We start from the raw sequence: 12,522 nt of genomic DNA on the forward strand, positions 1-12,522 counted from the left end.
ACCAAGCCAAGTTTTAATTTGTTTAAAAAAGTTTATAATGGGGTTACAATAAGCACATTCGGCCCAAATAGGATAGCACTCAAACCTAATTAAAAAAGTTGAATTGAACATACAGTAGTTTACTGAACTTACTATTTATGAAAATAATGCCACTTAAATATGGCACCTAAATATGTTAATAAATAAATAATATTCAAGTTGTATTTACTAATTCAACCATCTGACAGCAAAAAGCATCTTTCTATTGACTGCCATTAAACACATTGTGTATTTTTCAGAATTAAAACCACACAAATTGCACATTTATTGATATTACTATAATATATGATTTAATTATATTATGGTAGATATTTACCAGTGATCCATTTGTTTTGGGAAGGATCTGAAATGGGCTTTAAATAATGAAAATCAGGTTTGAAAGTAATTAGACACTTGACATTTATGGCTCAGGGTTAAAAAAAATGGCAAAAACAATAGAGCGCTTATAAGCAAAGATGGCATACTTTGTGCAGTCCTTTGTGTGCACCACCCAAGCAGCTGCCATTGAGTTGAATGTGAATGTTAATGGATAGCTTTCATACCTTGTCTCTAAAATACACTGGGGGTATGAACAAGTATTTTAAAATCTAAGCAGCTTTAAACACTCAACACCATTTCCTCCACAGATAAACGCCGTATTGAAGAATCCAGAGCATTAAAAGATGTTGAATCTGTTTTTTATGTCCGGAGGGAGTTAGCTGCACTAGCAGCTACTCTAATGATAAACAGCCATGGCCTCTGGAATAGTCTTATTATATATGTCTGAAAACTGAAATATTTGTTCATTCACGAGTTATTGAAATACAACACATTTTGAGCCATACAGGATTTTAATCAATACAGTTATTTTGCTTAATATATATAACACACATCAGGGACTTGAATATTTGCACATGAAGTATTATTTATTGCTCTTAATAATGTTGACTTTTATACCATGTGTCTCCAAGTGTCCCAGACATGCGTTTATGTTGGCCATGGTCAAAGCCAGTTTATAGACTCCTTAGTCGGCCAAAGTCGACCTAAAGCCTTTTCAGTCTGTCTATAGGAACAGGTGGCTGTCTCTGGGCTCATGTAATCTCTCCAGCACAGTGCATATAGCATTACACGTTTTCTTTCAACATTGATAATAATGAGAAATGTTGCTTGAGCAGAAAATCAGCATATTAGAATGATTTCTGAAGGATCACGTGACACTGAAGACTGGAGTACACTCTTAAAAATAAAGGTGCTTCACGATGCCATAGAAGAACCTTTTTGTCTAAATGCTTCCTTAAAGACCCTGAAACATCTGAAGAGCCTTTCTGTTTCTCAAAAGGTTCTTTGTGGCAAAAGAAGGTTCTTCAGATTATAAAAAGGTAAGGAAGAGATGGTTCTTTAAAGAACCTTTGACTAAATGGTTCTACAGTGGCAACGCTGTGAAGAACCTTTTAAGCGCCTTTATTTTTAAGAGTGTAATGATGCTAAAAATTCAGCTTTGCATTACAGGAATAAATGACATTTTAAAATATAAACAAATAGAAAATAGTTATGTGAAATTTTACAATATTACTGTTTGTACTGTATTTTTTATCAGATTATTGCAGCCTTGGTAAGACTTCTTTTAAAACATTATTAACTTTTGATTGCATATCCAAACATTCAAACAAGTAAATGTTAAGTACGAATGGTTACGAATTCTAATGAGAGGCAGGCATTTCAGAAAACGTTTCCCAGAATAAAAATAATCCACGCCCTGTTACATAAAATTTTCAGAACAGGGTGTTTTCGGGCAGTTTTACTGTGTTATTCCCTCTAATAGCAGCAGGGCTTGTCGACTCACTCTTGCTGTGGATTGTCAGGTGCCTGCTCTCTGTTTTTCTCACCCATCAAACAACAGCAGCTTAGCACATATCAGCCTGCGGGTATCTGTGCAAACAACAATCCCCCAGCTGCATGGGAGAAAACATTTACAGTTTGTTTCTACCTTCTCCCTATATAATTGCTGAGAGGGTGCTTCTTCACGAGCTCTGCCTGGCATCTTGCTATCGCCAGGGGCTTCTTTTATGTCGTGCTAACAGCTAAACGAGGGCCATTTGTAAGCCGATAAAGATTGCCTGATAATAGATGGAGGTAATCACTGCTTGTTGATCGCATAAAATCGAGGGACTAATGCATTTTCTCCTGATTGAAGTTGTGAAGTGACGAGTTTGTCAGGCTTGTCAATGCAAGAACACACTGAAGCTGCTTTCATTTTACAGTCATGTTGAATAGTTTATTTGATGTATGGGAGGTAAAGTGTTAGAAATGCAGGAACAGGGAGTTGTTTGCAAGGCTCTGATTGCTCTTGGAATCACCAAGGTAACGGCGGTCATGATGTGTCAGTTAACAGCAGGTGCTGTTTCAGGAGCCCATGGGAAACATCTCCACCCTTAAAATGGTCTCCTATGACCTAACAACAAGTGCTAAAGGCTATGCGTTCTCCCGAAGCCCCAGAAAACCGCTCACCAGACTGAAAAATAGCTGTTGAATTGGTAGTGATATTGTGGTTGGTCTGACGGTTTAAACCGTACAGATTGAAGAAATCCAAACCGGCAAACTCCTGTTACATCCAAATGAGCTTCTTCTGACAGTGGTTAGTAGTAATTAACAAATGACAAACATGTTTATTTCCATTGCTGTTCACCTTGTTTTGCAGGAAATTAAGTATAGGTCACTAATGAAAATCACTGTAATTACTTTCATTTGGGTTAAGTCTTTAGCACATATATATGTATGTATGTATGTATGTATGTATGTGTATATATATATATATATATATATATGATATTATATTATGTGGAAGATTGTTTCCACCATGGAATAATAAAAAATTTAATTTCAACTTTTTATATCAAAATTTCCTCACACTTCTGAGGTACAGAATTTAAATACGTAAACTGAGAATTTAGGGGAAAAATAGATTTGTGAGACGTAAAATTATGAGATGTAAACATAGAATTCTGTGAAAAAGGTAGAATTGCGAGATGCAAGCTTAGAATTCTGAAAAACTGCGAGCTGAAACTCAGAAGTCTGAAAAAAGTCAAAATTGTGAGAGATAAACGTGCATTTGCAAAAAAAAAAATTGTAATGTAAACAAAGTATCTGAAACAAAAAAATATTTAAATAAAAATCATCAAAATTGTGACACACTTATATAGATGACGAGATGTGAACTCACAACTCAAGTTTTTAACTTGCAATTGTGAGATATAAACTCACAATTACCGTTTTTTTTAATTCTGTGGCAGAAACAGTAAGTACAGATTAGTGTAAGTACAATGAAATATGAATATATGTGCAAATAAATTAATCAAGGTTACTTTAGAAATGATTATTTTCTAGTTATTTGAAGATCTAATCATTTTTTAGGCTATAATATACTACCAGTCAAAACTTTGGAGTCTGTAAGATCAAAAATACAGTAAAAACAGTAATATTGTGAAATATTATTATAATTTAAAATAACTGTTTTCTATTTGAATATACTTTTGAAATGTAATTTATTCCTGTGCAGCAAAGCTGTATTTTCAGGACTAGAATATACAACGTTACGCTCTGGTAAAAATAGATTTATTTCTTCACAGCACAGAAATACTCAAGTGTCTCGCACCTCTGACAGGACTGTTTGGTCTGAAGTTGGAAAGAAACAAGTGTACAATCATGTTGAACTCGTTTTCATCGGATTCATTATAAAAACAACAGCATTTGAAAGTAGGATTGAATAAAACTCCACCATTGATGTAGCTATGAATAATAATCATGACTAGGGAAATTTCACTTTCCCTTTTTGCAAATCCTGTAAGGTATGAAATGAGTGAACTGAACTTCTCCATTTCATATTCATACTGAAAAGGCCCTTTAGATTCTTTTGTTAAGAAAAACATTTCATGACAACTTTCATGCAAAATCTTACAGTAACATGAAGTCATTATATAGACAGAGATGTGTGAACATTTCTGTCGAGCTGCGTTGCGCTGCCTTTCTCTTCTTGAGAATTATAAAGACAGTCTCAGACTTTTGTAACAGAGAATCCAACACAGTTCAAACATCCGTCTTCACAGACTTCCCGTGTAATGCTGATGTAGAAAATTCCATTTTCTTAAATCAAGTTAAACAGCTGGTGTCCCAAACATCATTTTTTCTGACATAATTGACAATTCGTCTAGCTTTATCAGTATTGATCCACAAAATGTGGCTTTGGAGCAGCTGAGACTAAATAATGACCCTTTAAAATGAAGGATGACATGCTTGAATTCTTAAAAAAAACAAAAACAGTAGATAATGTTTACTAAAGCAAAAATTGGGGCCGGTTATGCAACTGGAATGACTCATCATATACCCGTAATTAGTTTCATTGTGCTATTTTCCTTTGTCAAACATCCCCTCTTCTAAATCAAAATTTTTTCCCATTAGAAAAGACAAAATATCAAGCTTACAGATTTGACCGGAATGTAAAAGGTAGAAACTCGCAGTACTATACGTACAACAACAGATAGGCAGCCGAGTGAGTATATTATTTTCAATAAATTATTATAAAATAGAGTTCTATACTTTTTACAGTTCATTATTTTCAAAAAACATCTTCCCAAAAACGAATAAAATCAGTCCCAGCCAAAGTCATGGCCGGTCATGTGGTAGAACTTTTTGTTAAATGGCTTGTAAAACTCTCGCAGTCTTTGAATCACATCAGGATGGATGTTTGGATGCGTGCGGCCTTTAGTTTTGCCGAGGCAGTGCGGTTTGCTGTTGCTTTCAGGTCTTTTGAGGCAAGGGAAGCCCTTGGCGGGGTTAAAGTGAAAGTGTTTGTGCGTGACCTCCCTCCTCAGGCCCAGGAAGTGCTGTACGCGGGCCATTTCCCTGGCCGGGTCGCTGATCAGACGCTCCCCGCTCACAAACAACAGCTGGCTCATGGGGAAGAACTGCAGCCACTGCTCCAGATGCCTGGCGTACATGCCGATCTGCACTGCGCTCCACGAGGTGTCTATTAGATTGGCTGTGATGTTTCTGAAAGTCAAGCTCTCAAAGGACGGGATGTCGGGTTTCTTTGAGCGGGTCTGCGTGTAGTCCGAGATCGCCCGGGTTACTGGGTCTCTAACCACAACTATCAGCTTAGTGTCCTTGGACATGGCATGGATCCGGCCTGGGACCTCCTTGGTTACAAAGTAGCTTGGTGTCTTCTCCATGGTCAGCTGACCCTCCTCAGTTTTGGGCATTAGTTCCCTAGGAGCAGAGAGGCATGGTGAGGCTGAGTATCAAAGCACGATTCATACTGACAGACAGCACAGATATGAAAAACAGTAGGACTATCGTAGGACACACACTTCTCTGTCTGAACACAAAGCTCAAAGAGGACAGTCTGAGCATCAGAAGGGACACCCATGGGTAGTCCAGGACTGTCTAGTGAGTATTGCAACCAAAAAGACAAAATTGTATTTTGCAGATGATTGTATCCAGTGTATGTAGTGTATAAATAATCTCAATTGAATTAATTCATGTTTATCTAACAGCACTCTAACAGTGCCACTTATTTAATTTTGCAAGCATGTTGTCTTACACTTTCATCACACATTATAAATTGTTACATTAAAAATGCAGCTGCATTTTAGAAAAGCAATTGGCTCACTTTTATTGATTAATTGATTTACTAAATTTAAATGTTTCCTTTCTTTCTTTCTTTCTTTCTTTCTTTCTTTCTTTCTTTCTTTCTTTCTTTCTTTCTTTCTTTCTTTCTTTCTTTCTTTCTTTCTTTCCTTCCTTTCTTTCTTTCTTTCTTTCTTTATTTCTTTTTTTTAAAGCACTGGGCTGCAACAATTGGTGCTTTTATTCCAAAAATAAATATTACATGTTTAATGCACTATTTTTGGTAACACTTTATTTTAAGGCGATGTTGTTACATTGTAGTTACATAAATATGTACTGAGTAATATTAATTAACTACATGTACCTACTATAGGATTAAGATTAGCGTTAATGTATGGTTTAGGATTAGTTGCTTGTAATTATGCATAATTTACTGTTGTTACTATAGTAAGTACATGTAACATGTAACTGCTACTTTGAAAATTGAACAAATTGTAAAATTGTTATTTACAGTTGAGAAACAGATAAATCTAAATTAAATAAAATTTTATTTTATCTCTCCATGTTTATATATCTAACAGCATTTTAACGGCTTAAAAAGTTGCACTTTATGTGTTATTATTATGTTTTATTATAAACATTATAAATGGGTACATCATCATTATTGGGGGTCCTTATTGTTAAACAAGTTTGAACCTCTTCTTATCAATGCAGAACCTTTATGGCCAGAATATGCTGCAAGTTGGACCATATTTTTTTAATATCAAAACAGCATAAGATTGGACCAAAACTGTAGGGGTAATCCATATTTTCAGATCCATAACCAAACATGAGTAAATCTGAGAAACTACACAGACTACACAGTTATAGTAACTGGATCACTGCACTTGTGTATATTATGAAGTTTTATTTAGCACAAAAGAGAAAAGACATCCATCTCCTTAAATTCCCCTTAATCCCTCTTACAGTCTTATAATAATCCTCCTGTGTGACGTCACGGCCATAGCTCAATACAGATTTATGCATAATTTACTGTTGTTACTATAGTAAGTACATGTAACATGTAACTGCTACTTTGAAAATTGAACAAATTGTAAAATTGTTATTTACAGTTGAGAAACAGATAAATCTAAATTAAATAAAATTTTATTTTATCTCTCCATGTTTATATATCTAACAGCATTTTAACGGCTTAAAAAGTTTCACTTTATGTGTTATTATTATGTTTTATTATAAACATTATAAATGGGTACATCATCATTATTGGGGGTCCTTATTGTTAAACAAGTTTGAACCTCTTCTTATCAATGCAGAACCTTTATGGCCAGAATATGCTGCAAGTTGGACCATATTTTTTAAATATCAAAACAGCATAAGATTGGACCAAAACTGTAGGGGTAATCCATATTTTCAGATCCATAACCAAACATGAGTAAATCTGAGAAACTACACAGACTACACAGTTATAGTAACTGGATCACTGCACTTGTGTATATTATGAAGTTTTATTTAGCACAAAAGAGAAAAGACATCCATCTCCTTAAATTCCCCTTAATCCCTCTTACAGTCTTATAATAATCCTCCTGTGTGACGTCACGGCCATAGCTCAATACAGATCACTAAACGAACCACACAAAGGCTTGGAAATGTACATAAAAGAAACAGCATCCTCCTTATCCCCCCATTGTTTTATTTCAGAGTAGGTTTGTGCATGTTTATGCAGAGTTCATTTCACTCTCATGATACCTGAATCAGCAGTATCAGGCCAGATGCTGTAATTGGCAAATTAGTCTTTTAACTTTAGCTAGCAAGCGGGGAACGGCTGAACTAGGTCGAGTGAGGTTTATGCAAGACCAGACACTTGCAATAATTCACGTAAACATGGGAACAACAAGCTCGGGGTCAATGCAGTGGCAGACAAGGTAGATTGAGGACAAGACACTGTCACTTAAAATCACAACGATTATCATACGTTTTTTTTTTAAGTCATATCATGAGGAATCAAATTTTCACTTGAGTTGTTTGAGATAAAATAGTTTAAACCCTGAAAACATACTATATATATATATACACTTTCTAACATCTTATTTTCTGACATGAGAAAGAATACAGTTCTAATCACTTGAATTAGCGTTATGTAATAATTGGCACTACCATTCAAGAGTTTGTGGTCAGTAAGATTTTTTTTTTCTTTGAGAGAGAGAGAAATTAATACTTATATTCAGCAACAATGCATAAAGTTGATGATCAAAAGACTTGCACATTGTTGCAAAAGATTTCTATTTCAAATGTTCTTTTGGACTTTTTTATCAAATAATACTAAAAATGTATCAGTTTCCACATAAAATATTAAGCAGCACAACTGTTTTCAACATTGCTAATAATAATAATAATAATAATATTATATGAAAGTTTATTTGCAAAAACAGATAACTCAGGTTTTTTATTTGTCAAAAATCATGTTTTTTACTGTTATCATGTTTTTATTGTGTTTTATTGTGTTAGTTAGCTGTATTTTTTTAACCTAATCAAAATAACCCAACTGCAGTTTGATTGAGATTAGTTGGAATGCACAATGAAAAAACATAATTTTTAAAAAATTGTTAGAAACGGAGTTATCTGTTTTTGCAAATTAACTCTTCATATGTTTCTTGAGCAGCAAATATGATTTCTGAAGAATCATGTTACACTGAAGACTGGAATAATGTTGCTAGTCATGCTGAAAATACAGCTTTGCATCACATTAATAAATTACATCTAAAATATAATCAAATAGAAAACAGTTATTTTAAACTGTTATAATATTACACAATATTGCTGGGGGTTTTCTGAATTTTGGTCAAAAATGGAGCCTTGGTGAGCATTTTTCAAAAACATTAGAAAATCTTACCGATCCCTAAACTTTTTAAATGGTATAGAAGCAGTCAGGACAGCAAATGTGCAGCTAAGCTTAAAGAAAAAAAAATATTATATAACTTATGTAAACCCAAAGCACCTTCATTTCAAATGCAATGAGCTTTTTATAAAGTCTTACAAAGTCAAAACAGTCCAGTTTAATTCTATGGATCAGAAAAAGTTTGACAATGCTCATACAAACTAAATTATAGCAGTTCCTTTTACTCAGGAAGAAAATTTTTACAAATATATAATATTAGCCCTTTAAACTGTCAAACACGATTAATGTATATATGCAGTTTGGACAAGCCTGTCAACTATTCTGCTTGAAGCAACAGACGATTTATCCTAAGTTATTTATAGTTGCCAGTGACAAGAATTTTGACATTGACAGATGTTTGAAAATAAAATAAGCGTGGGGCTGAAAGTAGGGAAAGATATGTTGCCGCAATGATTACGCCTGATAATGAGACACTTTACTAGGCAAAGACTGTTGCCTTAACCTCTCCTTCAAGACATAGTTTAATAGATACTATCTAAGCAATTACTGGAATGAAGTGGGGAGGTGGGAAAGGGTTTGCACTGGAGGAGGAAACGAGAGGAGAAGAGAGAAGTGCTTTGAGGAGTCGAGGGATTGAGGGTTAATCCTGTCAGGGGGAGTGTAGTGGGTCGAGCTCATTAACCACCTACCACAATAAAAAAAAAATGCATGTAGTGCATCTTATGTAATCTTAGAAACCTCTCTTGCTACTTCTCTCTGGACTCTCATCATTAATAAGTGGTGTGAAAAAAAAAACATAAACCTAATGAGACATAGACGCATGTGGGGGGAGAGGGGCCTCTATATCTCTGCAATTATGTTCACAGTCCCCTAGATACACGAGCAGTCTTTTGTAGTGTCCCAGAGGGAAACCAAACACGACTGATCAAACTTTCCACCTGGTCCCCAAGCAAAACAGACCGGAATCAGAACCGCATGCATTATTCATGCAAGCAGACAGACACAAATGTGGTTCGCAATTTGTTGTCCTTAACAGACTGTGCAGTCGGCAGCAATGGCTGTCCAAACATCTTAATCCAGCATGCTGTTTTACAAACAAAGCTCATTAAAGTTCGATTCTGTTCAACAAGTGGCCAAAATATGCATGATTAGTAAAAAAATAAGCAATAAAAGTGAGAGTGCAACTATATTTTAAATGTTGTGAGTTGTGCTTCCATTATGAAAAAAAAGTGTGCTTAATGAATGCGCACTTGTAGTGTACTTAAGTATACTTTATAAAAACTAGTTGCAGATAATATTAATGAAATACAAGGCCACTTAAGTGCACTTGAAGAGAATACACTTTCATGGCTGTTAAGTATACTTAAGTATACTTAAAATGTGCACTCAATGTCAAATGTTTACTTTAAAGTACATTTGCAATCACTATCTTTTGTCGTGCTTAATTTTGATGTGTTGACTATCATACTGTACATGTAAATTATAGTTTTAATTGTAGTGTGATATTCAATATTACATTTAAAGTCATTAAATTACACATTTTAGATGTGCTGAATTACAAATATATTTAAATACATGGCATACAGGTTTCCATAGAAATGTCAAAAAAGTATATTTTAGTTTAGTTTAAATGCTTGTCAGTACATCTGTCAGTATACTAGTGCATTTCAGTACTTCTTCTTAGGGCTAAATTGGCCCACTTTTTAGTTTATAAAAGTATCTTTTTAAGTTTACTTTAAGTGTAAGAATAGTAAACTGTTGTATACTAACCAAAGGTTCTCCAAATATTGCATGAAAGTTAGTTTGTGAAATTACACTATGAAGTATACTCTTAATAAACTACCATTTAAAGTCATTAAATTACACATTTTAGATGTGCTGAATTACAAATATATTTAAATACATGGCATACAGGTTTCCATAGAAATGTCAAAAAAGTATATTTTAGTTTAGTTTAAATGCTTGTCAGTACATCCGTCAGTATACTAGTGCATTTCAGTACTTCTTCTTAGGGCTAAATTGGCCCACTTTTTAGTTTATAAAAGTATATTTTTAAGTTTACGGTTACACTTTACTTGAAGGGGTGTGCATAAGACTGACATGACACCTTCATAATCATGACACGACACCTATATAATCATGACATGACACATGTCATGAATATGAAGGTTTTTTTTATGCATGTTTATGACAACTGTCATTAAGTGTCATTCGCTCAGTTATGTAATTTTTAATGCAAAGATGACATTGTTTGAGATGTCTTTGTTATGGGCTATGGTTAGGGGTAAGGGTAGGGGTAGGGTTAGGTTAGGGTTAGGTCAAATAATGTCATATTTACATTAAAAATGACATAACTGAGCGAATGACACTTAATGACAATAAAATAAGCGTGGGGCTGAAAGTAGGGAAAGATATGTTGCCGCAATGATTACGCCTGATAATGAGACACTTTACTAGGCAAAGACTGTTGCCTTAACCTCTCCTTCAAGACATAGTTTAATAGATACTATCTAAGCAATTACTGGAATGAAGTGGGGAGGTGGGAAAGGGTTTGCACTGGAGGAGGAAACGAGAGGAGAAGAGAGAAGTGCTTTGAGGAGTCGAGGGATTGAGGGTTAATCCTGTCAGGGGGAGTGTAGTGGGTCGAGCTCATTAACCACCTACCACAATAAAAAAAAAATGCATGTAGTGCATCTTATGTAATCTTAGAAACCTCTCTTGCTACTTCTCTCTGGACTCTCATCATTAATAAGTGGTGTGAAAAAAAAAACATAAACCTAATGAGACATAGACGCATGTGGGGGGAGAGGGGCCTCTATATCTCTGCAATTATGTTCACAGTCCCCTAGATACACGAGCAGTCTTTTGTAGTGTCCCAGAGGGAAACCAAACACGACTGATCAAACTTTCCACCTGGTCCCCAAGCAAAACAGACCGGAATCAGAACCGCATGCATTATTCATGCAAGCAGACAGACACAAATGTGGTTCGCAATTTGTTGTCCTTAACAGACTGTGCAGTCGGCAGCAATGGCTGTCCAAACATCTTAATCCAGCATGCTGTTTTACAAACATAAAGTTCGAAAGTTCGATTCTGTTCAACAAGTGGCCAAAATATGCATGATTAGTAAAAAAATAAGCAATAAAAGTGAGTATATTTTAATATTTTAAATGTTGTGAGTTGTGCTTCCATTATGAAAAAAAAGTGTGCTTAATGAATGCGCACTTGTAGTGTACTTAAGTATACTTTATAAAAACTAGTTGCAGATAATATTAATGAAATACAAGGCCACTTAAGTGCACTTGAAGAGAATACACTTTCATGGCTGTTAAGTATACTTAAGTATACTTAAAATGTGCACTCAATGTCAAATGTTTACTTTAAAGTACATTTGCAATCACTATCTTTTGTCGTGCTTAATTTTGATGTGTTGACTATCATACTGTACATGTAAATTATAGTTTTAATTGTAGTGTGATATTCAATATTACATTTAAAGTCATTAAATTACACATTTTAGATGTGCTGAATTACAAATATATTTAAATACATGGCATACAGGTTTCCATAGAAATGTCAAAAAAGTATATTTTAGTTTAGTTTAAATGCTTGTCAGTACATCCGTCAGTATACTAGTGCATTTCAGTACTTCTTCTTAGGGCTAAATTGGCCCACTTTTTAGTTTATAAAAGTATATTTTTAAGTTTACGGTTACACTTTACTTGAAGGGGTGTGCATAAGACTGACATGACACCTTCATAATCATGACATGACACCTACATAATCATGACATGACACATGTCATGAATATGACGGTTTTTATGCATGTTTATGACAACTGTCATTAAGTGTCATTCGCTCAGTTATGTAATTTTTAATGCAAAGATGACATTGTTTGAGATGTCTTTGTTATGGGCTATGGTTAGGGGTAAGGGTAGGGGTAGGGTTAGGTTAGGGTTAGGTCAAATAATGTCATATTTACATTA

At 34.6% G+C, this 12,522-nt stretch overlaps 1 protein-coding gene across 1 annotated transcript in view; it reads right to left on the bottom strand.

The window, feature by feature from the left end:
* Positions 1–3,617: 3,617 nt before the first annotated feature.
* Positions 3,618–12,522, bottom strand: part of LOC107587963 (heparan sulfate glucosamine 3-O-sulfotransferase 3B1-like) — a 20,897-nt gene continuing 11,992 nt past the window's right edge. Inside the window, exon 2 of the mRNA XM_016275948.1 lies at positions 3,618–5,280. Within this exon, the coding sequence (XP_016131434.1) occupies positions 4,662–5,280 (619 nt within the window). The 3' untranslated portion in view covers positions 3,618–4,661. The remainder of the gene's footprint in view (positions 5,281–12,522) is intronic.

This window comes from Sinocyclocheilus grahami, unplaced genomic scaffold (genome assembly GCF_001515645.1).
Source record: "Sinocyclocheilus grahami isolate Dianchi unplaced genomic scaffold, SAMN03320097.WGS_v1.1 scaffold97.1, whole genome shotgun sequence".
Lineage (NCBI taxonomy): Eukaryota > Metazoa > Chordata > Actinopteri > Cypriniformes > Cyprinidae > Sinocyclocheilus > Sinocyclocheilus grahami.